The 24706-nt window shown below is 54.0% G+C and overlaps 10 protein-coding genes across 10 annotated transcripts; 5 read left to right on the forward strand and 5 right to left on the reverse strand.

The window, feature by feature from the left end:
- Positions 1-454: 454 nt before the first annotated feature.
- KRP23_13558 (uncharacterized protein) lies at positions 455-1054 on the forward strand (the record flags this gene model as incomplete). Its single annotated transcript, XM_067884284.1, has 1 exon — positions 455-1054. The coding sequence occupies one exon, from the start codon at positions 455-457 to the stop codon at positions 1052-1054; it is 600 nt and encodes a 199-aa protein (XP_067738316.1).
- A 195-nt stretch (positions 1055-1249) lies between these two features.
- On the forward strand, positions 1250-3566 carry KRP23_13559 (RNA cytosine C(5)-methyltransferase NSUN2; the record flags this gene model as incomplete). Its single annotated transcript, XM_067884285.1, has 5 exons — positions 1250-1345; positions 1420-1610; positions 1674-2925; positions 2995-3087; positions 3159-3566. The coding sequence occupies 5 exons, from the start codon at positions 1250-1252 to the stop codon at positions 3564-3566; spliced, it is 2040 nt and encodes a 679-aa protein (XP_067738317.1).
- A 60-nt stretch (positions 3567-3626) lies between these two features.
- KRP23_13560 (uncharacterized protein) lies at positions 3627-7525 on the reverse strand (the record flags this gene model as incomplete). Its single annotated transcript, XM_067884286.1, has 6 exons — positions 3627-4106; positions 4186-4264; positions 4328-6588; positions 6703-7118; positions 7193-7240; positions 7396-7525. 6 exons carry the CDS (start codon positions 7523-7525, stop codon positions 3627-3629), a joined length of 3414 nt encoding a protein of 1137 aa, XP_067738318.1.
- Positions 7526-7784: 259 nt separating this feature from the next.
- Positions 7785-9611, forward strand: KRP23_13561 (uncharacterized protein; the record flags this gene model as incomplete). Its single annotated transcript, XM_067884287.1, has 2 exons — positions 7785-8580; positions 9541-9611. 2 exons carry the CDS (start codon positions 7785-7787, stop codon positions 9609-9611), a joined length of 867 nt encoding a protein of 288 aa, XP_067738319.1.
- A 507-nt stretch (positions 9612-10118) lies between these two features.
- Positions 10119-12010, forward strand: KRP23_13562 (uncharacterized protein; the record flags this gene model as incomplete). The annotated part of the gene is made up of 2 exons (XM_067884288.1): positions 10119-10968; positions 11937-12010. 2 exons carry the CDS (start codon positions 10119-10121, stop codon positions 12008-12010), a joined length of 924 nt encoding a protein of 307 aa, XP_067738320.1.
- Positions 12011-12215: 205 nt separating this feature from the next.
- Positions 12216-14657, forward strand: KRP23_13563 (Chloride channel protein F; the record flags this gene model as incomplete). Its single annotated transcript, XM_067884289.1, has 1 exon — positions 12216-14657. One exon carries the CDS (start codon positions 12216-12218, stop codon positions 14655-14657), a length of 2442 nt encoding a protein of 813 aa, XP_067738321.1.
- A 61-nt stretch (positions 14658-14718) lies between these two features.
- KRP23_13564 (uncharacterized protein) lies at positions 14719-16968 on the reverse strand (the record flags this gene model as incomplete). Its single annotated transcript, XM_067884290.1, has 1 exon — positions 14719-16968. One exon carries the CDS (start codon positions 16966-16968, stop codon positions 14719-14721), a length of 2250 nt encoding a protein of 749 aa, XP_067738322.1.
- Positions 16969-17278: 310 nt separating this feature from the next.
- Positions 17279-18988, reverse strand: KRP23_13565 (uncharacterized protein; the record flags this gene model as incomplete). The annotated part of the gene is made up of 3 exons (XM_067884291.1): positions 17279-18670; positions 18736-18870; positions 18941-18988. 3 exons carry the CDS (start codon positions 18986-18988, stop codon positions 17279-17281), a joined length of 1575 nt encoding a protein of 524 aa, XP_067738323.1.
- Positions 18989-19157: 169 nt separating this feature from the next.
- Positions 19158-21788, reverse strand: KRP23_13566 (uncharacterized protein; the record flags this gene model as incomplete). The annotated part of the gene is made up of 2 exons (XM_067884292.1): positions 19158-19718; positions 20697-21788. The coding sequence occupies 2 exons, from the start codon at positions 21786-21788 to the stop codon at positions 19158-19160; spliced, it is 1653 nt and encodes a 550-aa protein (XP_067738324.1).
- Positions 21789-22750: 962 nt separating this feature from the next.
- Positions 22751-24507, reverse strand: KRP23_13567 (uncharacterized protein; the record flags this gene model as incomplete). Its single annotated transcript, XM_067884294.1, has 3 exons — positions 22751-22826; positions 22993-23104; positions 23184-24507. 3 exons carry the CDS (start codon positions 24505-24507, stop codon positions 22751-22753), a joined length of 1512 nt encoding a protein of 503 aa, XP_067738325.1.
- Between the last annotated feature and the right edge of the window lie 199 nt (positions 24508-24706).

Consider the following 24706-nt stretch of genomic DNA (forward strand, 5'->3'; position numbering starts at 1 on the left):
CTGGAAGGACGAAGCCTTGATGGAAGCCACCGCGGAGCGGGCACTTGGCTCTACGATCGCACACTGACCACGCAGTACATGTACTCGCGGACCCCAAGTACTGTACCGAATGCCAACAGAGCCTGTCGTACTGGCATTCGATACGCTGGCTTGAGATCCGCTCGGCGACTGACTACCGGTAGCAATCTACTAGTAATAGATTATCTATTGCTGGCAGCGTCCACGACGATGCACCGCAGCCCCGAAGACCTGCGTGGCCCAGCAGCGTCCACAACAGCGTCCACGTCGTGTCGTGGACGAATGGCCTGCGGCGAGCAGCCACCTTGAAGTTGTAGTCAGAGTGATGGTTCTCCATCCCCGCTCTCATTGGCCGAAAAATATATCATCCCAATGACCAGCCTCATTCCGCAATCTGCCGAGTCGAGAGCAAGTCGAGTCAATCCTCCCTGCCACTATGGACGTCAAGACACGTGGACTGCTGAGCGGCGTGTACGCCGGCCTGGGGCTTCTCTTCGCCGCATCAGCTAAGTTCGACTGGCTGTCCAAGGGCGCAGCCGCCGCCTTCCTCTCTCTCGTCTGGCTGGGCTTCGTCCTCGCTGTCTCATGCACCGAGTCGTGGGTCAAGTTCCGCGCGCCGTTCCTCCCGCGCCACTTGGCGCTGGACCTGGGCCGCACCATGTTCGCCGCGCTCAACTCTGTGGAGACCGGCCTGGCCCTGGGCCTCTGGGCGCTGCACTACCTCGTCTCCTCGTCGGAGGGCGACGCCTTCTGGCGCCTCATCATCGCCACTCTCCTTCTGATGATTCAGGCCGTTTGGCTCTTCCCCAAGCTCGAGCTGACGGCCGAGTTCGCGCTCTACGAGGAGCTCAAGGAGATGGACGACGAGAAAATGTCCTTCAACCAGAAGATGCAGTTCGGAGAGATTAGACACAACGTGCAGATCCAGGACAGGCCGCACCGTATCTACCACGTGCTGTACATGGCGTGCGAGTTCGTCAAGATCATCACGCTCGCCAGCTTCGCGTTGCACTTCGTCAAGGCCATCCCGGCGTGAGCTGACTGGTGTGCGTGTCTTCTTAAATAGCAGGAAGGTCAGACATACTTTGGTCAAGATACCATGTGATGTTTCGTGATTGGTTGGAATTTTGCTTGGTCTCTGCGTGCCAGAAAGTGGTGCATGCTGCGTCAGACTCGGTCGGTGTCTGCTTGTCTGGTAGCGCGTCGCAGTTGGCAGTGCTCTCTCCGTTGTATGTACAGCAGTATGAACAGTGAAAGCCAAGGTGCAGATGCAGCTGGAGGTGCACCAGCTCCGTCCAAGCAGCCCTTGATCATGCAGTACTACCTGGTAACTGCTTCAGTCTTGGTTAGCTACTCCTCAGGATACCTTTACCTCACTTGCACTCTCTTAATTGATGACAGCACCAAGGCATTATCCGCCTTGAGGAAGCTGCGCATGTCCGAGCGACGCTGGAGGCCCCTCTTCCTGCCTGCTTCCGAGTTAATCCGATGACTTCGGTGGCACCTCGCATTATTGACCGTTTGACGAACGAGTTTCCCGAAGCATTTGCCAGTGTTTCAAGCCTTGGAGGTCAATCACTGGCGCCACCTAGGTGCGTTTATTTGGTGTCATGCTTAGCTGGATGCGGACTAGGCTGATCCATGGATGCGTGTAGGGAGCTGTCGTGGTATACATCCAAGCACGGCCGCGCATGGCAATTAGACTGCGGTAAAGCGGCGCTCACGAAAGGCGCTCGCGAGAACGGTGTAATCCAGGATTTTCGAGCTTTTCTGCTGCACCACACAGCGGAGGGAAACCTCAGTCGCCAAGAAGCTGTGAGCATGGTCCCGGCACTTTTGCTGGACGTCCATCCTCATCATCGCGTACTGGACATGTGTGCTGCCCCAGGATCCAAGACCGCGCAGATCATGGAGGCATTGCTGTCAGAGGAGCCCCTCGATAGTCCTGCTGGTTTTGTGGTGGCAAATGATGCCAACGAGAAGCGCGGCTTTCTACTCGTTCACCAACTGCAGCGGCTGGGCCTCGATAATTTTGTGGTTACCTGCCACGAGGGTCAAGATTTCCCAGGACTCTACGATCCTGAGAACAATTTCGCTTTGCAGCGCACGAACGCCTTCGAACGCGTACTGTGCGATGTGCCCTGCAGTGGCGATGGCACCATCCGTAAGAATCGCAACCTGTGGGGTCGCTGGGCACCAGGCAGTGCTCTCACGTTGCACCCGACACAGATTGATCTTGGTCTGCGTGCTGCTGCCCTACTTCGCGATAATGGAGACTCGATCATGACGTACTCAACATGCTCGCTGAACCCGGTAGAGAACGAAGCGGTGGTAGCCGAGTTGCTGCGTCGTGCTGACGGTGCGCTGGAGCTTGTGGACTGCTCCGAATTGCTACCTGGTCTTATCACGCGCCCCGGTGTTACGTCGTGGAAGGTGGTTTGGCAAGCTCGCACCGCCAAGGGTGAAGCTCGAGCTCCGTTGCAATGGTTCGATCAATACGAAAGCGTTCCTGACTTCCTGCAGGGATCTCGCATTCTGCGCTCCATGTTTCCGCCTGCTGACAAAGAGGATCGTCAGGCTCTTCAGCGTTGCTTGCGGCTCTTTCCGACGGACCAGAATACTGGTGGCTTCTTCGTGGCGGTTCTTCGCAAGGTGCGAGGTGCAAACTTGCCTGGAAAAGATCAAAGAGGACTCGATAGCTACGAGGTTGCTGCTACAATCAGTGGAGAGCGCAAGTTATCGCGTCGAGCTCAGAAGCTCGCTGAAGAGGGCCAAACAGTATCGCCAGTGAACGAAAATGCCGACAAGAAGCCAGCAAAAGTGGCCAAGCCGACTTACACGAAGCTCCGACCTGATCACTGGATGCAGATCAAGGGATTCTACGGCATCTCAGAAACCTTCCCGCATGTAAGTGTCTATAGTGAGTTGTGTTGTAGTTGCAAACTCAACGGACTAACAAATCTTTCCGTTTGGCAGGAAAATTTGTACTCGCGTTCCGAAGGCACGGCGTCGGTCTGTCTCGTGAATCCCAACATTCGTGCAGCGATTCTTGCGGGCGAGCACGTCAACGTTAGTAGCTTGCTCACTGATTGTACATGCTTGTATTACGCAGTTACTAACCAACTTGCTACGCCTCATAGATTCTGGATACGGGCTTGCGAGTTTTCGCTCGAGTGCAAACTGCAGGCAAGCTTGTGTTCCGTCCCACGGAAGAGGGGCTTGGTCGTCTGCTACCTTTCATCACCAAACGAAGGGCGCATGCCACGAGGGAAGACCTCCTTGCTATTGTGACTGCACCTGGAAATGACACCAAACAAGTTGCACTAGGTCTCGAGCACTTCAGTGAGATGCTGCAAGAGGCTGCTGCAGCTGTGCGGGAGCACTCAGGTGTTGGCCCTATGCTCATGGTTCTACCTGAATCTGACGAGGCGAGCTTTGCAGCTCAGCAGCTACCCGCAGCTCTTCCCGTTTGGCTTGGTGAAAAGACACTTACGCTGCTCGTGGACAAACACACACGAGACCGGTTAGCGCATGCATCTCGCGAGTAAAGCGGGAAGCAGGCATAGACAGCACAATATCGCTCAAGAATCAAAGACAGGTTTGTTTGATCACTGCCCCGGGTTGCTTTCGTCTGCGTTGCTGGAGATCTCACGATTGAGAGGGGCATCCCGGGCCACTGGCGCCGTCAAAACACCCTTGCGCTGATACTGCTCAACGAAGCTGATGAGGTCAGGATAGAGAATCGTCTTCTCGGTCACTTCAGCGGGCGGCACAGTCGAGTACGAGCCATTTTCCAGGTGATGAATGAGGTTGTGGCGGAATTTCGGCGCGCCGGTCGCGTCGTCTATCGCAGCCACGAAGGATGCGCAATACGTTCTTTGCCGAGAAGTGTAGCGGATGAGAAAGCTGCCGACGCGATGAGGTTGACGCCGAGCTAAAAGCTCTTGGGCTTTTTCACGGGAAATGTCGCCGTGGAAGAAGCTCTGCAGGCCTTCGGCACGAACGTGCAGAAGTCTTCGTGCTAGCTGAAACTTTTCATCTGCTGCGAACGCTGCCACGAGCTGCATGCAGTCCTCCCCGGGCGCTTGCTGTAGTCGAGAGGGGAGCAAAGAAGTGAGTATAACTGCGCTGTGAGCAGTAAACTGCTCGATGATGCTGCGTTCCTACCATCAAGTGGTTGCAGGCATTGCGAACGATGTAAATCTTCGCCTTGAGTTTCTCGTCTCCGGTGGCTTCTAGCTCATAGCTGCAGACAATGGAAGTTAGCGTACAGTATAAAAGCACCTCAGCTATGGGAGATTCATCATACTTCAGGTTGACAAACTCGGACGCGTTGCTCCGCGTCAGTGCCTGATACTCCCGCGCTGCCCAGTGACCCAAACGCTCGTGGCCCGATGCAACATCAACGAAGAAGGCCCCAGAACTGCTGCTGTCCTGAACCCAATCCAGCACTGATGAGTGAAAAGGCCGCAATAGCTGCGATTCCGCGTCGTTCGCTGCTTCAATACAAAATAGTGAACCGAGCGCACTGCTCGCGTCTCGCTGTTCATAAACATCCCATTCCAGTACCCGAACCAGCGTTGCTAGCGGGAGCGGTTCGTATGCAGCACACAAAACTTCTAGCACGGGCCGCACTCGATTCCGGTACATTTCGTGGTCTGCAAAATGACTTCCGAAAAACTGTTGAAGATACGCGCCCATGCCTACGGGCAGCTCTGCCAGTTCATGCAGATGCAGGCGTCCTTCAGTGATAGCCTGAACGACGTTGACAGCATACAGGAAGAGCCCCTCCGAGCGACGTGCGATCAACTCGACCACTTGGTCCATCCCAAACTCGCAGTTGTTGTCCGGGTTGACCCCAGTGCTTTGCGTCGAAGCCTTTTCGAAATCCACGTCGCTGAAAGGCAGCTTCGCAAGGGAATGCCTGACGTAGCGGCGGATATCTTGATCGTTTTCGAGCTGGAAGTGGTCAAGAATCACATCAGGCGGCTCGAACGCGTGTAGTTTGGAGAGAACGGGCGGGTCTTCACGGCTCAGCACCACTATTCGCACCCACTCCGGTAACCGTGAAACAAGTGCGGGGAGCATTGACACCAAGCATTCTTCGTCCTTTGTTTCTCTCCATGAACTTCCGCTTAACGGCGGCATCGAAGGAGAAGAAGATGGTGTCGGGATCAACCATTCGACACCATCAATTAGTAGGACCAATGATTTGTACGTCGTTGGCCGTGCAATTGCACTGAGTGGTCCAATGAGCAGGTGCGTGACCAACTCTGTGAAGGAAGCAACCGGGACCATTTCTTCCAGTGGTTCATGAGACTGTAGATAGTGAGCGTACTCCGGTAGCTGCGTCGTAAGCTGATAAGCGAGTGAGAGGACACACCGACGAGGACTGTGTGTTTGCTCGTCTTCTTGCCGAGCAAAGTGGAATGCTGCGATCTCTGGGCACGACTGAACCATGCGTGCTGCCACGGACGTCTTCCCGGATCCGATCTGCCCAACCACCCAGAACACACGCTGATTGCTGACTTCTCGAGTTGTCGTCGATGAATTCGACAATGAGGAGCCCTGGACCCAGCACTGGAATTGTTCAAACAGCCACTCCCGCCCGATGAATCGCTCTGTAAGCTGACTAATTTGCCGCTGAAAGTTGAAAGGGGCCAACAACGAGAAAAGCCGTGCCTGCTGGCCCTCGTGATCCAGAGTACCCTCCAGAGCAGATATGAGCTGATCCTTGCGACTATCGTAGCGGATACCATTTAGGCTTGCGGTGGAGCCATTACCATGGCTGCTGTAGATAAGACAGTCCGTCATGTCCAGCCACTGGATACGGCAAATTGATAGCGGAATTTCACAGGTACGCACGAGCAATGGCACAAAACCGAGTCCTGCACTCATAGCTGCCGACACATCATTCAAACTGACACCATGAGGGCGACCCACGCTCTCCGCTGTCAACAAGAGTATAAGCTTTCCATTTTTCTCCGCTGTTGCCCACTCAAGTGCATCTTCACGACAACCGATTGCAGCACCTCCATCGTCCACACGAGAGATTGCAGCTGCAAGGCTGGCCGGGGGTGATACAGGGTAAACAGAGAACCCCGAGTTTGTAAGATCGTGACAAATTTGCTGAGCCAGCACGTAGCAGCTTTCGTCATAGCTGAGCACGTAACGCGTTTTACGGGAAGCAGCAGCGCTGTCTCCCTCACCAATATCAGGAGCTACATCTTCCACGGCATTAATTGGCTCAGCTTCAGTGGCGCTTTGGCCAACATCAAACGGTGAGGCTGGAGGCAAACTAAGACCTGAGCCTTCTGCACCATCGATGCTTAGTTTCTTGTCAAACTGCGGGCTATCGAGCGTCGCATTAGTCGAGATTGTGTCCTTGCTCAATTCTTCAGACGGCTTGCCAAAGATAAGGGATCGACCGCGCGAGGGAGACGACGACAACAGGCGCCGTACGCTACTGCTCCGTGGCATGTCCAAGTGAGCACCTTCAAAACCAGGAAATAGGCCCAAGTTGACCAACCCGGCAATGGCAGGAACGCCATAGCTCGTCATCGAGTCGAACTGCAGCAAACACAAGCGGATACACAGAGTCAGTTCTAGACAGCACCTCGAACTTCAACGAAGCACAACCCAAAGCGGGATGCTGCCTCAAGTCAGTCCAATGCAGCACCGCACCAATTCCAGGATTGTGTACAATCGTTCGGCCTTGTCCGAAAAAGTCGCTGTCTCCAAGCAGTTTTTCATCAGGTCTCGCCACTCTGAACTATCCTTTGCGTGCGTCTGCTGCTCCCTATCTCCTGGAACGCAGTCCTGCATATCAAAGAACGGGAGCATTGCGATGCTCGGCGGCGGGGCACTCTCCGCCACCATAACAGGGAAAATATTGAGCCTCAGCGACGCCGCGCGCGCCACTTCATTCAGACAGTATCCGTCAGGCCGCCGCAGTGCATGAGGCGTCATGACCAGCAGCACTCGGCCATCCTGTCCAGCGTCCCGGACCCATGACAGACCTCCAGCAATGCCTTCTTCCCAGTCAATACCCGCCGACAGCTTCTCAATATCCAGCCACACGACGTGACCACGTCGCTGCACTGCACAGCACCACACACAAAAGATCATTTAGCCCAAATGGCAATGGTATCGAAAGGATAGGACCATTTCCTACATGCTGCTTTCAAATGGAACGCTAGAGCTTGGAACCTGTCGTGGCCATCTATTACATACCAGACGTAGAAATAATGATAAAACACAGTGGTTGAGTTAGTGTCAGCCCGTAAAAGGGTCTACAGATCGCTATAGAGAAGAAAATCTTAGTTTTCGTCATATTTTAGCGATCTTTTGCGCTTCAAGCGGAATTTCCGCGCTTACACGAGAGGAAAATCTTGAGCCGGGAGCTGGGCGTGTACTGGAGCGTGTGCACGAAAGAAGTCGCGGCTGTATGTGCTGCTTGGTCCCCTACGTCGCCCTCCAAGCAGGTCGCCGCGCTGCCTCCGTGCATTCTACAGTACCTGCAATAAAGAGATCTGATTGGTGAGAAATGCCGATTGAGTCACACATGGCTACATTTTAGTTTACTTCCGCGACCAGACACGATCTGGTCGTGCAAATGTCCATCAACTTGGTGCTCAAGTGTAGTGCACATCCTGATGGAGCAATGCAGCAATTTGGCGTGTCCCACTTGCTCATTCTCCGTTGTCCTCCCCGTGACAACCACACAAAACGTCGCCAACGTTGGTCCACCTTCTCTTTTCCAGACCATGTCTGGAATCGCTTTGCTGTTGCTGACGTTGCCGTCGGTGCTCGGTGCGCGCTCCGTTTGGGTCGCGCAGGAGCTTTTCAGCGCCGACAATTGCTCCGGGGACCCTGCTGCAGTGAGTCTCGCGACGGTTTCCAGTTGCGCGCCCGCCGAGTGCTCCATGGTGCAAGTGGACAACGTCACCCAGTTCACGTCCCTCGAATGCAACGTCAGCGACCGGTTCGCGTACGCCGAAGAGGTCTTCGGGGAGTTCAACTACATCGTCGTGGAGGACTACGCCGGCGCCGGGTGCGAGAACTTGAGGCTGACGACGGTGCTGCCGGCCATGGGGAGCTGCGCCACGTCCACGCTGTACGGAAGATACTCCATCATAGCGGTGCTTTTCGCGAACGGGTCGGCGGCGATCTCGTTGTTCGATAGCGGAGGGTGCAGCGGGGACTCGTTCTTGAATATTATGTTCGACAGCGGCAACATTTCGACTGGCGACTGCGTCGAGGACTACTACAAGATTTACACGAGCGCTGGGGGAGGGTTGACACATGCCAGCAGCGGGGCAGCGGTGGCAGGTACCAGCTCGGGAAGTGCGGAGGAATCAAGCTCGAGCTCAAGTTTGAGCGGACTGGCCATCATCTGCATCGTCCTAGCTGCGGGTGTGGTAGGATTTATGACTGCGGTTTTCGTCTGGAAGCGACGCTCGCCTGGCGAGGAGCACAGGACCGAGGACTCAAACTATCTCGTGGGTTACGATAGCTACACAGGGCTGAGGAACGTACCGAAGAGCACCGCAGGCACCAACAGTTCGTACTCTCGGGACGTGAGAGAGCAGCGAAGCATCAGCTACTTCTGGGACGACGACGAAATCGCCGCAGCGCGTGTCGATCGCGATAAGGTCAACCTCGAAGGAGTGATCAGCCACGGCGGATATGGACAGGTTTTCTCAGGCTGGCTCAACGGACAGCACGTTGCAGTGAAGATGTTGCTACCGGAGAACCGCAAGAGCGCGAAACATTTGGGATCGTTCCTGGAGGAGGTGAAGCTCATGGCCACGCTTGAACACCCTCGAATTGTGAAATTCGTCGGAGTGGCCTGGGACTCGCTCTCCGATCTGTGCGTGCTCACCGAATACATGGAAGGTGGCGACCTACGGAAACTGCTCGCTTCCTACGAGGCTCAGAACTTGCCTGTCGGGTTCAACGAGACCAAAGTGAAGATCGCGCTCCACATAGCATACGCGCTCACGTATCTGCACTCGTTGGACCCGCCAGTGCTGCACCGCGACCTCAAGTCCAAGAACATCCTTCTTGATGCCAACCTAGACGCTAAGCTCACGGACTTTGGGGTATCACGCCAACATGTAGACTACACCATGACGGCAGGGGTCGGAACGTCTCGCTGGATGGCGCCCGAAGTAATGATGGGGGAGAAATACGACGACAAGGCAGACGTGTTTTCCTTGGGCGTCGTAATGTCCGAGTTGGATCTCCACGCGTTGCCGTACTCGGACGCCGTGGAGGACAGCGACCCCAGTCGTAAAATGCCTAGTACGGCGATTGTGCATCTGGTGGCCATGGGCAAATTGCGAGTGCAGTTTTCCTCTGCCGGACCGAGCTCCATGGTCGAGTTGGGGTCGTCCTGCGTTGCGGTAGACCCCAACGACCGACCTACTGCAGCTCAAGCCCTTTACAAGCTTCATACAATTTTGACAACCGAGTTTGACACAGGAAGCTTGACGGAATAGCTAGGATAAAGTAATGTAGATAACGTGTGCGTTGCGACTGTCATGGTGGAAGCTCGGCTTGCACGGCCAAGGAGGGACCGACGTGTGTAGCCGTGTTTGCAAAGCGAACTTGTTGAACGGGAGACATCATGGCGGGCTCAAAGCCTTCTCGCTCTATTCAAGCGCAGGCAATGTGCTTCACCGAGAGTCGTGACCACAGTCTCTCGCCGAGAGTCTCGGTGGTTCACGGACACAAGCCTTGAGATCAGTAGCCATGACCGCAGTCTCTCGGTGGTTCATGCGCATGAGGTTAAAAGTCCGACAGTACATAATGAGGTCTCGCTCCGTACAGCTTCCCGTTGTGTATGCAGCTCCGGCTTTGATGATCGCTTGATGCGGCTTTTGTGCCGAAATCGCCTGCCTCAACCCACCGAGATTTGGGCCACGATGGGGAGGCGACGCCTTCCATCTGTCTCCCAATCGCCGAGATCATGGGAGCCCGATAGAATGGGGACACGGTCGCTCAACGCTCATTTCACGTTAACCGACTTTCAGGCAACAGGTTCCAGGTCCCCATTCGCTATGTCGCTTAGCCGGTGGCTGCTCGGGGCATTGGCGATGGCCTCACTGCTCGCGGCGCCGTCGTTGGCGACAAACTGGTCGGCTCGGGAGCTTTACTCTGGTAGTCACTGCGCTGGCACACCGAACATCCTCACGATGATCCAAACGGACAGTTGTGACGCTGACGCTTGCACGGCGCACGACCTCGGTGGATATACGCTGTTCGTGTCGGTGGCCTGCAACGTCACAGACCGGTTCAAGTACACGCAAGAGATTTTCAGGGGATTCGACTACGTGATGATGGAGGAATACGAAGGCGCCGGGTGCCAGCATTTAGTGCAGACCGCGGTGTACCCTGCATCAGGCACGTGCGAGAAATCGTCGGTACTCGCCAACTCGTCCGACGTCGTGAGTCTCTTCGACAACGGGACGGCGATTGTCCTGCTTTTCGATGACGGCGAATGCGGCAGCAAACCTACACACGAATTCAAGCTCGGTAAGCAGGAGATTTCGAACGGCGACTGCGTTCAAGGTCGCTACAGGTTCTACACCGGGACGGCTTCCAGGAGCGCCGACAGCAGCAGTTCGTCGTACTCTTACGAAAACAGTCAGCTTGGCGGTTGGAGGAGTTCAAGCAGCGGTGGTCTTAGCACTGAGGCCATCGCCGGTATCGTAGCAGGAGCGGCGGTCTGCGTGGCGTTCCTAGCTTTTGCCACGTTCAAGTTTATTCGACGGCGTTACGATGACAACCTCACCAAGGACACAGGTATCGCGGTCCTCGCTGCCAGCTACGCCGGCTACCCGACGCCTGAGAGCGCCTTGAACGCGATCACGCTCGGCTCCGAGTCCTCGTACTCCCAGGAAGAAGAGAAGCCACGGAGCCGAAGAAACCTCAGCGGAGTGAGTGGTTTGTGGGACGACGAGATCATCATCACAGCTCGCGTTCCGCGTGAGAAGGTGCTTGTTCAGCAACTTCTCAGTCGAGGAGGCTACGGCGAAGTCTACGCGGGTCTCTTCAACGAGGAACCTGTCGCGGTGAAGATGTTGCTCCCGGAAATGCGCAAGAGCATCAGCCACTTGAACGCCTTCTTGGCTGAGGTCAAGCTCATGGCTTCCTTGGACCACGAGCGGATCGTACAGTTCGTGGGAGTCGCTTGGGATTCGCTCAACGACCTGTGTGTGCTGTCCGAATACATGGCAGGTGGCGATCTCCGGACGCTGCTCAAGAACTGCGAAGAGCATAACACCCCTGTCGGCTTCGACAGGAGTAAGACTACGATCGCGCTCCACGTCGCCCACGCTCTCACTTACCTCCATTCGTTGTCGCCACCCGTTCTGCACCGCGACCTCAAGTCCAAGAACATTTTACTAACAGTGCAGCTGGATGCCAAGGTCACGGACTTTGGTGTCTCCCGAGAGCGGTCCGACCACACCATGACCGGCGGCGTCGGATCTTCTCGGTGGATGGCGCCGGAGGTGATGATGGGGGAGCGGTACGACGACAAGGCCGACATGTTCTCGTTCGGAGTGGTGCTGGCCGAACTGGATCAGCACACGATCCCGTACGCCAACGCAAAGGAGAACAGCGACTCTGGCCGAGCGATGCCCGACCTGGCCATCCTGCAGATGGTGGCTACGGGCCGACTCCGCATCGAGTTCTCTTCCGCCGCGCCCAAGGCCATCAAGGAGCTAGGCATGGCCTGCGTGTCCATCGACCCGAAGGACCGACCCACAGCATCAGACGCACTGTACCAACTTCACACAATCTTATCTCGCGGACCTTAGACGCCGGTACTATAAGGAGCCACACGCTCAGAAAATTTAGACGCATGAACACTCGCATCTCATTGCTTTGAGATCGTCGACCGAGGTCAGACTTGGCATCTCTGTCAAATGCAAGCCGTAACCTGGCAATCGCTATGACCACTGTCCATTGGACAGTGCGATGAAGATTGTGCTCCATCGAAACATCGTCACGACCAACAAGCCAAAGAAAACACCACCTCACAAAAATTGGTACCAGTTCTCTTTCCAGGATAAAAGTAGGATATTAACATCCGTATTTGGGATACAAAACTCCTAGGATATTATCCGCCCTCTGCCAAACTCAGTAGTCGTCCATCAAGTTGACCAAGACGCCGGAGCACCAAGGCCATGCCGTCGCCACCGTCTAGCGCGTCCCCAACGCGCGCGCCGTCGACCGCCGATGGCTCTTCCTCTTCCTCTGCGCCCCCCGCACCTGCGTCCGTATCACTGCAGGTCGTCGACCTCCACGAGAGCCCCCAGAACGTCGCGTCCGTCGGCTCTTCCTCCGGCTCTGGGTCTTCCTCCGTGCACGCCGTCGGAGGGGCAAACCCCAAAGCTTCAGGCGCTACAACCTCGTGGTCCAAAAGATGGTCACCCGCTGCAGCTCTGGACCAGGCCAGGTCGGCCATGAAGCAGTCAGAAGCAACTCAAAACCCGCTCAACGTGCGTTACCGGCCGCTGCAGCTGCTAGACGGCGACGACGAAGGCAGCGACGACGAGTGGCAGGGAGAGGCCAGAGGAGTCCCCACCTGTGGGCCCGGCAACTCTGCAGCCATGGACGCCGCGTCCGTCCCATTGGCTCGCTCGCTGCTGGAGCGCGAGCACATGTCGTCCTTCTTACAGAGTTCCTGGGTCTTTCTGCTGCTCTTGGGCTCCTTGGCGTCCGTGACGGCCTGGAGCGTGGATGCGGGGGTACTCCTTGTTACCAAGCTGCATACGAGCTTTACGTCGCTGGGAGGTGGCTGGGTGCTGGGATATCTCTTCTACATCCTGTTCAGGGTGTTCATTCTGCTGCTGGGCGTGGGCTGCACGGTCATGATCTGCCCAGAAGCTGCAGGCTCAGGTATCCCGGAAATGCGCAGCATCTTGGGAGGATTCCCCTTCCCGAACTACCTCACGGGCCGAGCGCTGATTGCCAAGTCTTTCGGCTTGATTTTTGCTCTTGGCAGCGGACTGACGATCGGCAAAGAGGGTCCGTTCGTGCACTTGAGCTCCATTATCGCGCGGCAGCTGCTGCGCTTGCCGCTGTTCGAGCAGATTCGGAACTCGAAGGACCTGACGCATCACGTGCTGTCTGCTGCCTGTGCAGTGGGCGTGACGGCTACCTTTGGCGCTCCTGTCGGCGGCGTGCTTTTCAGTATTGAGGTCACTACGTCGTACTACGTGACGTCCAACTACTGGCGCGCCTTCTTCTCGTCCGTCGTGGGAGTCGTGGTCTTCCGTGGTCTCAACAGTTTTCTGGCTGGTTCCTACGGCTCGCTGTTCACGACCGAGTTCGACGCGCTGCCATACGAGACGTTCGAGATTGCGTTCTTCTTGTTGCTTGCGGTCATTTGCGGTCTACTCGCTGCGCTGTTGGTTCGATCATTCCGCATGATTCTCGACCTGAAGAAGAAGTTCGAAGACGAATACCTGTTGTCTTGGTGCGGCAGATTCCCGGGTATGGTGCCGTTCGTGTACGCTGCTCTCGTGGCGTTTCTGTTTTCGCTGGTGGAGTATCCGGTGGGTAGTTTCATGCAGCTCTCGCAGCGTCAAACTATCGACGACATGTTCTCGACGAAAACGTTGACGTCGAATGAGGTGTCAACTGCAACGCACCTGTCGATTGACTTCGGAAGCTCCTGGACGTCTCCGTCGCTGACTTTGAACTTGTTCACGTATGTGCTCGTTCGATTCTGGTCCCTCGCTATCAGCGCGACAGTGTTCGTGCCTAGCGGCATTGTCACTCCTGTATTTGCGATTGGCGCCGCATTGGGACGTCTGTTTGGTGAAATGGTGGTCATTCTCAGTGAGGGAGAGCTATCTATCGGAGGCTATGCGGTCGTAGGCGCCGCTAGCTTCACGGCAGGTGTTACAGGAACTATCAGTATCGCGGTGATTGTGTTCGAGCTTACGGGCCAGCTGAGCTACATGATCCCGGTGCTCCTTTGTGTGATCGTTGGACGTGCTGTGACCCGATTATTCTCTCTCGATATGTACGAGACCATGGCTCGCCAGAAGAACTTGCCGCAATGGCCAGACCTCTCGAAGCAGAAATCCTACTCGCTCACGGCCGGCGATCTCATGCGTGACATCCCGCCTTACTACCTTGTGCGGCGTCAAACACTGGCTTCAATCAAGCAGTTGCTGCATGTGACTGGCAATGGCAAGAAAGGCAAGACTGTTCACGTGTTCCCCGTCGTCGATGACGCGAAGACAATGGTCTTGATGGGTGTTGCCACTCGAGAAGAATTGGAGTCTCTTGTGGTGCTATGGGAGCTCAGTCTTCAATGCGGTAAGTCGGTTTCTGGAGACCGACGAGTCTCGGTGGCTGGCCTCACGCCGCATCAAGCTGCTGTGCTTTCTCATCCAGCCTCTGAAAGCTCGGAGGTGGTGGACTTGATACAGCTCGAGCTTCTGACTCTGGAAGATGAACACTTCCACGTGCCTCGCGACACTTTCGCCAGCCATGTGATCCTGCTCATCTCGGTTCACAAGTGCCCGCAACTCTTTGTCACGCAGCGGGGCAAGCTGCAGGGTGTCATCCACGCTGCTGACCTGTTGGCACGTTCGCGCCGATACATGCTGTAGATATGCGGCAGTTCTTACGCTTGCGCATCGAATGACAACCGTTAGGACTAACGCAAAACTTTTATCTTATGGTACTTGTCGACAGTCTTGTGGTTCTCCGAAGAGGCTTTGAGCCAGCTCGGTACGCGTCCAGACTAGTTCGTCGTTGGGTCTGCTGCTTCTTTACGGTGTGACGCTCACGCGCCTTCATCGCCGCAGTGTAAAACGCATCCGTCCTCTTGACTGAGAGCTCGTCGGTCTTTTCCAGAAGCTGAGTCATCTGAGAGGCATGGCGGAATCTGCGCGTCTCCTCCAAATGCTGCTTCTCCTGCAAAAGAGCTGCGAGTTGGTTCTCCCGCTCGTGACGCAGTTCGCGCATCATTTTTTCGGATGCAGAACGCTGCGCCTTCTCCACGAGTTCACGCTCCTTGGCTTCACGACGAGTTTGCTCCTTCACGAGCTGCATTTGGTTCGTATAGAAGGTCTCCATGGCCTGCTCTCGCTCCGCGTGGTCCTTCTGAATTTGCTTTAGCACCGAGGTTGTGAGGCGGTGCTCCTCACGCAGCTTCTCCTTCTCCAGCCCCAGCAGGTGGTTCATGGCTTGACGTAGCTGCTTTTCTTCCTCGTTCTTGGCCTCCAGACCGACGGCGATGCGATGCAAACGTACGTCTTGCTCGAAGCGGCGAGATCGGATCTTGTCAACGTTTGCCATGTGCTCACCCGATTTGAATGCACGCTCCAAGTGCTGACGTTGAGAAGCCTCTCGCTGGCGCAGTTCCTGGAGGTGATTTTTCAGTGACAGTTTGTACCGCAGATACTGCGCTTGAGCTTTGGACGTCGATGTATGACGTTTAGTCCCCGGAAGCAGAGGATATAGAGACTTGGTTTGGTCGCGGTTGCTCACGCGCGAGGGTGACCGACGCTCTGGCGCGTGAGGTTCGTCACGTGCAACCTTCTTTTTAACGGGGCTGGACGTCGATCCGTCGTCGTTTTCGGCCTCCTGGTGGTTGGAGCTCTTCTGGTGCTTCACTGACTGCCCGGCGTCGGTGTTCTCGTTAGGCTGCGCATTTTCTCGGTTTTCGTGATCTTCTCGGTCTTCAACATCCGGTCCAGCTCCGGGCTCGTTTCCTTCCTGCTCGGGTGCTGTCTCCTCGATGCTAATTGATGAAAAGTTGTGCGCGAAGGCGCCTTCCTCCTCCAGGAAGTGCATGCTTTCGTCGCTATGGTGCTGGACGGACGACACGCCTTCAAAGAACTCACTCCGTTTCCCGTGAGCTTCTTGCTGGGTCGATTGGCCCATTTCACCAAGTTTGTCATCATCCGAGCTCACACTACCTGCCGCAGCTACAAAACGCCCATACGGCTTCGTTTTCAGCAGCTCCTTTTCGTTCTCCGTTTGCTTTCGTCGTTCAGTCACCGTCGACTTCACAGAAGGTCGGGAAGCTCCTTGCGCAGCTCTCACTCTCGCCTCTTTCGCCGCGCGTTCTGCCTTGTTGCTACTGCTCGCTCTGAACGACCGCTCCAGCAACCGAGACCTCTTCTTGTTGTTTTCAGCGATCACATCTGCTCGTTTAAGCGATGTGTCCCGCCGCGACCTGTCCGTCCCGCTTACCGATGAAGTCCTCCTGTGACGCAGTTCCTCCCTCGCAGCCGTCCGAACTTCCTCCTGCTTCTGACTCCGCCTCGACACCGATGTACTTCTCCTTGCAGTTCTCGTCTCCTTAACCATCCTTTTCGCACGCAGACTTGTTCTCTCGGGGTCGTCACTTTTCGGTGCATCTGCCACGACTTCCCTCGCTCGCCCCTCCTTCCTCTGCTTCTTAGCCAATTTAGGTGGCACTCTCCTCTGGTTCATTTCTGTCGTAGTAGTCGCTCCAAGACTAGCAAAACTCACGTCTCGTAGCCTGTCGCCCACCTCCTGACTCTCCTCGAAAAGTAGCGCGTACACCTGCTCCAGCATCCTCAGCAGGCGTCGGATACTACCCAGATCTCCGGCACACAGCCGATCTCCTCGAAGCTGGTCCACTGAGTCTCCGTCCACGCTCTGTTCCAATAGGGCGCCCCGTAGAGCGTCCGCCACCAGCTGCGCATTGTGTTCGTAGTCCTGTCGAGTGCGCGGCACTCGCTCCACGTCCCGGAGCCGGAATTGGAAGAGCTTCTCATATAGTGCCACGCTCATAGACGAGACGCTCGCCACAAGATCTGCTGGGTTGGCGAAGGCGCGGTCTCCGAAGCCCATTTTCGACAATAGCGCATTGGTGTCGGTCAGGAGCTGCTCCGAAGCGTCAAAATCGATTTTCTCGACCAGTACGGGGTCGTTGGACGCCGTCATTGGTGCGTTGGGGGCGTCAAACCCGTCCACTTGTGGTGGTAGTGTCGCCATAGCGCTGGGAGACGTGTACGCGGAGTATGCACGCGTCGATGGAGATGTCAATCCGGGAATGAGCTCTTCACGTTTTGAATTTGAAAATGCGAAAGTGTAGAAGCGGGATCGTGGTTTTTGACTTGATGTTTGTAAGAGAAATGCGATGTGGCATACCTCAGTTTCGAAACCAAAGAAAAATACTGTATCTGATGAACTAAGTACGAGCAACGGACAGCTTCAAGTTGAAGTGAGGATACTTTCCTTCACACCGGTGGCGCTATAGGATCCCTGGCGTGGCTGCTCTTGAGGCTGGTAATTCTACTAGCGCTGCGTCTTCTTCTCTCGGCTGCTGCGGCTCTATGAACTGAACGAAGCGGTGCTGGTGCTGTGTCCACCAGCGCTCGGCGTCATCTTCTGTCACCTTTTCTCGATCAAAGAGCACGGCGATCACCTGCTCCTCGAATGTGTCTTCTCGCCGCCCAACGTGCAATGCAACACCGTCACGACCAGCTCTGCGGTCTGTTTTGCGGTACATGGAGTTCAGCTCAAACTTGGACGCGTCCTGCAACGTCAACCGAACTTTAGTCTCGCTCGAGTCAAAGTCTGCTCGCCGCCCGCCGATTGTCGGCTTTGCGCTCCATGCCGGAGTGTTTTCTGGCGGTGATACTTCAGTGACAACTGCTGATGATTCTGTTTCGGGCACCTGAGAGTCTTCTGCTGGTGTGTCGCTGTTCTCGGACGAAGTCGCACCATCTTCGCCCGTGGCGACCTCTTCCTGCAGCTCGACGACCGGTTCCGCCGACGCAATGTCGGTCTCTGAATTATCATTTGATCGAGTCGCACCCAAAGACGCTTGTAGCTCTGATTTCATATTATCCAGAAGCTTGCAAGACACACCAAGCGGTTGTGATATCGCTGCGCTCTGCAGTAGAGTTTTCTTCTTCGGCCGTCGATGCGAAAGTCGCGGGACCTTTGGTAATGTCCTCTCCTTCAAGAGCGCTGCTCCTCCAGCTTCACCCACTCGCCGGCTACTCTCGCTTCGTGTGAATGACCTACTGCTGGAGGGGACACCTGGTGTGTCTCGGAAATGCCTCTCGCCAGAGTATGTGATGCGGCGAATAAGTTTCGGCTGGAATGTTAGTTCTCGCTCGTTTTCCTCCACCTGACGAAGCCGTTCAGCCTCCATTTTATCGTGCTTTTTCTGAAGCCACTCCATCTGTCGCTCCAGCAAAGACATGCCGGAAAAACTTTTACCAATCGACCCAACAGTCATTGCATCGATGCCAAGTTCACGCCGTGACAAGTACGTTGCGCTTGAGAGGGGCCGAGGCTTCTTTAATACTAGAGGTTGCTCGGTTTCAGGATTCAAAGGTTCCAGGGACCAAGAGGACGATGCATTGTTATTCTCATCGTCACCATGCGTGCCCGTGTTGCTGTTGTCGTCACTGCTCTTGTCATCTGAAAGAACAATCAGGTCTTTTCCAGGACGCAATTTCCCTCGACTTGGACTCGCGTTACAGGTAATCCGAGACACACCGTCGTCGGCTTTTGTGCGCGCAACGATCCCGGCAAAACAGGGGAGATCTCGAAGCTCCATCACTATGTGCTTCCAACACTTGCACTGCGCCCGTGGGTATGAATCTCCGCGCTGAATGTGGCGCCGAATCATCTAGAGAAAGATGTCTCGAGTCAGCAAACCCTTACAAACAGCTCGGGCAATATACAGTCGCGTACCTCGTCAGTCCCATCGTCGGGTATACACACTCGGCTTGTTTCGTCGCGTAGCCAATGCTCGACAAGTCGTACCCGTTGGTGCCACCAGTTAGCTTCGCCATCGAGTGAGCCCAGATCCTCCGCTACAAACTTGGCCTGCAAAATCAATTGTACGTGTCAATAAAAGTATCCAACGTTGGCACAACAGAATTGTAGCTCCGCTCACTATGCCATCCACCAGTGTCGCTTCGTTCATTGCAATTGTCTGCACCATGCTGACGGTGCACGCTTGCAAGAACGCAAGGCTGCACTCAAGATCGTGTTGCAGACTTACTTGGAACAGCTTGAGGTTGCGACGTATAAATACTTTGTTTTCCCATCCCAAGTAATGCCCACTATTTCTGGTCAACGTCGTTACCGTTTTCTGCTTTGTCTGGATGCTCTCAACTGGGCCCAGCTAGCAGACTATCGGCTACAGGTTCTCCGCTCTTCTGGAGTAGCAGGATAGATCGTAGTTCCGGGGTCATCTGGTCGATTTCGTCCTTGGTCTGTACTACCTTGTACATTTTGCGAATAGCTGAGACCATGCGCTTGGTAGTTGGAAGGTGAGGAAGAATTCGCTGGCTCAGCATAATTTGGCTCTGTCCTTCATCCATCAGTTGGTGCCCTTGTGTCATCTGCTGCTGAGCCTGGTTCATCATCTCGCGCAGCTCCACGATCTTTTTTACACCAAGAGTTGCTGCGTCAAGTTGTCCAGCAGAATCTCGGAAGCTGTCAACTATTTGCATGGTCCCCATCCCTTCATACAACAGTTTATCCCCGATTGCATACTTTTCTTGTCCGCTCTGTAGAATCTGCTTCCCTTCCGTCTCGTGCTCGGTACGGTCAACCAACCCGTGCGATAGTGCGTTTAGCATCCATCGGGCAAGTCCCATAATTATTCGCATACTTCCAAGAGCAGGGGGTAGAATGTCTTCCATGCGGTATGCGCGTAATGCAAAAAGCTGCGTTCGTTCCATGACGAGCAGAACTTCGCACGCACGGACTTGGAGGAAGTATGCGAATTGCCGATCGCACAGCGGAAGCTCTTCCCCCGCCCCTCGGGTTGGAGGCTGTTGCAATATAGTCTGCTGAGCATGATGATCTCTCTGCACCCATAGCCCCTCGAATGGGTTTTTAATTGTAGTATGCCGCATCACTACCCCCAATGAATTGATGGACGCGCTATCGGCATGCCCGAATACCCCTACAATCTCCTCGCGATTGGCAAGATAGTCACTACGGATCTCGAATTTTGCTCCTTTCTCGCAGTGGCCAAACCACTTCGAATGCCGCCCTGTGCTCGTACCAAACCGTAGACCGTATATCGAGTGTGAGGCAAAACCTTCAACAGCAATGAGTTTTTCTCCTCTTCCAAGAGAGAAGACCTCTCGCGTGCCAAACGGATTGCCATGAAGTGTGCCTTGAAAACTCACATTCTCGTTTGCCTTCACAACCAGTGCAATACCGTCCACCTTTTTACCGCAAATGACAGAGACTTCGCTAATACTGCCGAATGGCGGTACCTTGTCATACATGAAAGGCCGGCCAGCTGTAGTTCCGAATAGACTCGACGAGCGCTCTGCGTAGTTGTGCACGGTGCGATCATTGTAAGCCACCAACATTAGGCGTTTCTCTAACTGTAATCGTAGGCGGACTTCCTTTTCGTGGTCTTGGAAAAGTTTCTTTAATGTTGGCGAGCTCATCGCGGCTTCTTGCATTAGCTTTCGCGAATGAATCAACTTTGCCCTCAAACGCGTTGTGGGTAGCCGCTCTTCGAGCGCGATGATCTTGCAGTGGTAGGTATCTAAATCGACCATACTCTGTCTCCACAGATATGGAAGGTGTGCACATCGTTGGTCAAAGGTGTATTTCGCCTTTACTCGGTTCGCGAGTGTTTTAAACACTGTATACATCGACCAAATTTGCTGCTTCCGGCGTACGAGTTGAGTTATTGCTCCTCTCGCTTTCGTGCACTGTGTAAATTGCACCCATCGCAAGAAGATACCCTGGAACGTGTTTGCCGGCGAAAACTTTGTTGCTGCAAGGTGTAAAGCTTCGGGAGTACTATCAAACATTCTCCGTTCCTTCATAAAATGTTCATACTTCCACACGAGTTGTTGCGAGCGCTGGAGCTTCTGTGACAGACCTGAAGATTGGAACTTCCACTTCCAAACAGCATGCTTGAGCAGCGTCTGAAAGGCATGGTATTTCAGCTTCAGCTTGTAAAATGCGTGCATGTGTTTTTCCCAGTACATGAATCGATGGCAAAGACGAAGCCAGTTGCGGATCTGCGCGCGGTGACACAACAAACTCGTGTACTTCATCATCACGACAATCCTCAAGCTCCGGAAGCTTGATTTCAGCTGTTGTCGAGCTTGTTGCTGCAGCAAAACGTCATATACATTATCCATTGCGTCGTGGAGACGATGTGCTCGTCGCCGCATAATCTGCTGGACTTGCTGCATCTGAGCCGCTTTCATTTTCAAGGTTACACCGGTCTCTTTGCGCAGAAAAGCATCTTCACCGAGTTGCTTTTTGTTGAGCAGCAGCTCACGCCCCTTTATGGTGTCCTTCCGCACCGAGTCATTTTCCATGATAGCAAGGAGATCTTTACGTAGTAATTCTGCTCGGATCGGGTTATTGGTGATGCCTTGGAGGCACCATTCTCGGTCGTGACGCCAATTGAACGTAACCGTATCTCCAACTTCTTCCGCCTCGTCATCCTTCTTCGCAGGCTCGATATCGTCGTTCTGTGGTGTTGAGGCCATCTTGTAGACAGTACCGATCATCCACTGCCGAAACCGAGAACCCACGACACGGAACGCACCAAGATTTGTCGCAAAACGATTTATCTTGTTATGGCGAACCATTGTCTGTAGATATTTCAAGAAGATGCGGCCGAACCGTCGATACGCAATTACGTTACCGATCATGTTGATACGATCATGCTCACGATATTTCAGATACAAGCCGAGGCATAAATCGTAAAGACGACTTTTGCGCTTGATTTTCTTACCTAACTCCGTTTCCATGATTCTCGTGAGAGAAGTCGTAGTAGTATCATCGCTCAATTCTGCATGACCATCGTCATTGTGTAAGTTCCGCCGTGGGGCTTGAATCTTTTGCTCCTCATCTTCTGCTGATAGCAACTGAATAGAACCCCGAGTATTTCGTTTTCCGGTTTGATGCGGTTCATACGTCGACATCGGCAGACTACGTCGGCTTGAAGACGCATTGGTGTGGCCATTTTCTACAGGATACAATGATCCACGTTGTTGGCCATTTCGGCCATGAGCGTTTGATCCGTGAGCCTTGTCATGTTGCTGGCGTTGGTGGTGATTTGACAGGGATTTTGTTCTCGCACCAACAGAATACAGCGCTAACAGGCTTTTATACTTGCGCCGTCTCATATCCTTTTTCAAAATTGAGTAGTAACGCAGCACGTAGAACGTCACTCTCACCATATAAAATTTGTGTAGCTGTTGTAGCAACTGTCCATGTTGTCGCCATATTTGACGTACCAATCGAGTGCGTTGAAAGCGATCTATCCACGTTTCCCAGCAAATGAAACACACTTGTCTTGCCTTTTTCTTTCTTACCCGTGCAATTTGCCGTTGATTCCACTGTTTAACGCGATATCGTTGTTTTAGCGCGCGGAAGTTTCGAAGTTGAATATATGTGCGTAAGACGTTCATCAGAAACTCGGTTTTGCCACGCGCAATGATCATTTGTTGAAGATGACGCTTCCAAACGTAAAATGGCCAGAAACTAGTGCGATAAAAAGCATAATGCTCATGCAGCTTTCGGGTCATGTACTTCCAGGCAACAAATTTACGCAGAACATGTTTGCGAAGCATTCTTGCCCGCTCGGCAAATTTGCGCCAGTCGTAAAATATCTGCTTCTTCTTACGAAAGCGAAAGATCATCTGCCGTTCGGGCCATTGGTCGATCTCAAACCGCTCCCAGTACCGTTGCACGCTTTGCTTCATGATGTCTACGGCAAAATCGTGATACAAGTACGCTGCAACAGGAACTTCGATACTTTCGAAATGCCCATTTCGTGAGTATTTCTGCAGAAGTGTGGACAAAATAAGCTTGACACTAAGCTTCTCGGGGATAGGATTTGTTGTCGATGTTGTTGAGGTTTCTGTCAGATCTGACTGTGGAAGACGGTTGTCGCTTTGTATAATACGTCGGCGATGCGGTTTACAGAAAATAACTTGAAGAAATTGAGACCGTAAATGTAGTCGTTGCTGCTCGCTGTCCCATGGGATAGTGTTGGGGGTGCACTTGAATTGGTTCAGAATCTCGATCATCTGTTTTGCTGAGTTTGCCAAGCGCTGCCGAACTGTTGCAGTACGCAAATATTTTATTGTGAGTAAACAGCACTATCGAGGCAGCCAGAAGACATTCAATGCCGTGTTTACCTTTCTCCTCCAGTGCAGTTAGTTCCTTGCTGTAGATATCCTTTTCCTGTTTTTGGCGAAATTTCTCCCGGTCAAATTCCCGTTTCCATTTCGAAGCTTCTTGGAGATCAACGGGATGAAAAATCTGGCGAAACCCTTCATACGACAGGACAGCTCTCGACTTGGTTCGGTTTTTACTATAATGAGGAATTTCCCCCTCCATAATTTCCGTATCCTGTGATACCTGCAGATTTGCAACATGGTCCTCCAGTATTGTTTTGACCTTGGCTGCATCCTTATCACCTAGCTGGACGTCAGAAAGTTGCAGAAATTTAACAATCTGCGAGACCGTCATGTCCCCACTGCCGGAAAATGCAATTTCAATAGTATCCCACGACTTAAACAAACGTTTCTGGAGCTGCATTCCCACAAAGTGATGTAAATCCGTCAATCGTTTCCGCCGCCTCACTCCTGGAGTTTGGACCTTCGCCTCCTTCCGAGTAGCAGAAATTTCAAACGACAGAAGGTCGCTGTCTGCCTCTTCCTCATTCATAGTATCGTCTTCTGGAGCCTCACTACTCGCTCCACCATCGGTAAAAACTGACGATCGTCTCCTCGACGACAAATCTGAACCATTTTCGGGGGTCGTCGAAGTCGAACTCGACACCGACGGCACCCCCGTCAAAAACACCCCATTTGTCTCCACTTCTCCGTCTGAAAATACGCTATCCCCAACTCCATATCCAGCTCCATTGCTGCTCTCTCTATTCACGTCGCTTTCCACACTAGACGGGGCGGTATCATGCCACTGCGTCCAAATGGCGTCCACGGTTCTCTCCAACGACTGCTGGTCGTCGCAATCTCCGGGTCCTGCCATCGGCCACAGCCCGAAGCGACTCAGATCCTTCCACAGCTTTTCCCTGAGCCGACTCTTGCGATCTGCGTGGCCTAATCCGTCAAGTTTCCGCACTCTCTGTCTCCTCCGCATCGCGCTCTTCAGGACGGAGGCCCCCATTTTCCTCACTTTCTTCTCCTCTTCCTCCTCCCTCGAGCCCAGTCGAGAGACCTTGGGCATTACTTTTTGTCCTGCGTCTTCTCTGTTCTTCATTGCGCCGTCTCGAACTGCCACATTGCGTTGGATACGCGCCGCCACGGGGTGTGACTCGGGCAACAGCACGGGCAGGTCGAACCAGTTGGGCACCGCCAGCGGCCGACGCCCCACGCGGCTCTGGGTCGACTTCGCGCCCTTTCGTGCATACAGGATCCGGCGCTGAGGTGCGTTGTCGCTGGAGGCCACCGTGGGCGCGAGCTCCGCCGCCTCCGGCACCTCCGAGGCCTCCGCCATGCAAAACGCAGAAATGTTGAAGCGTCGCAAGGAAACATGGTGACCTTCACTCCTACTTTGAGTAAGCACACATAATCTCGCCCATACGAACTCCAAGATCCGCATCAAGTTGCAGGACCTAGCCCCGATTACACGACGGATTCTAACGCATAGCATACAAATCACAGTTATTGCGGACGGGGTGTCGTGCCTAGGAATT

This window comes from Phytophthora ramorum (genome assembly GCF_020800215.1).
Source record: "Phytophthora ramorum isolate Pr-102 chromosome Unknown Phyram_PR-102_s0018, whole genome shotgun sequence".
Classification (NCBI taxonomy): Eukaryota; Oomycota; class Peronosporomycetes; order Peronosporales; family Peronosporaceae; genus Phytophthora; species Phytophthora ramorum.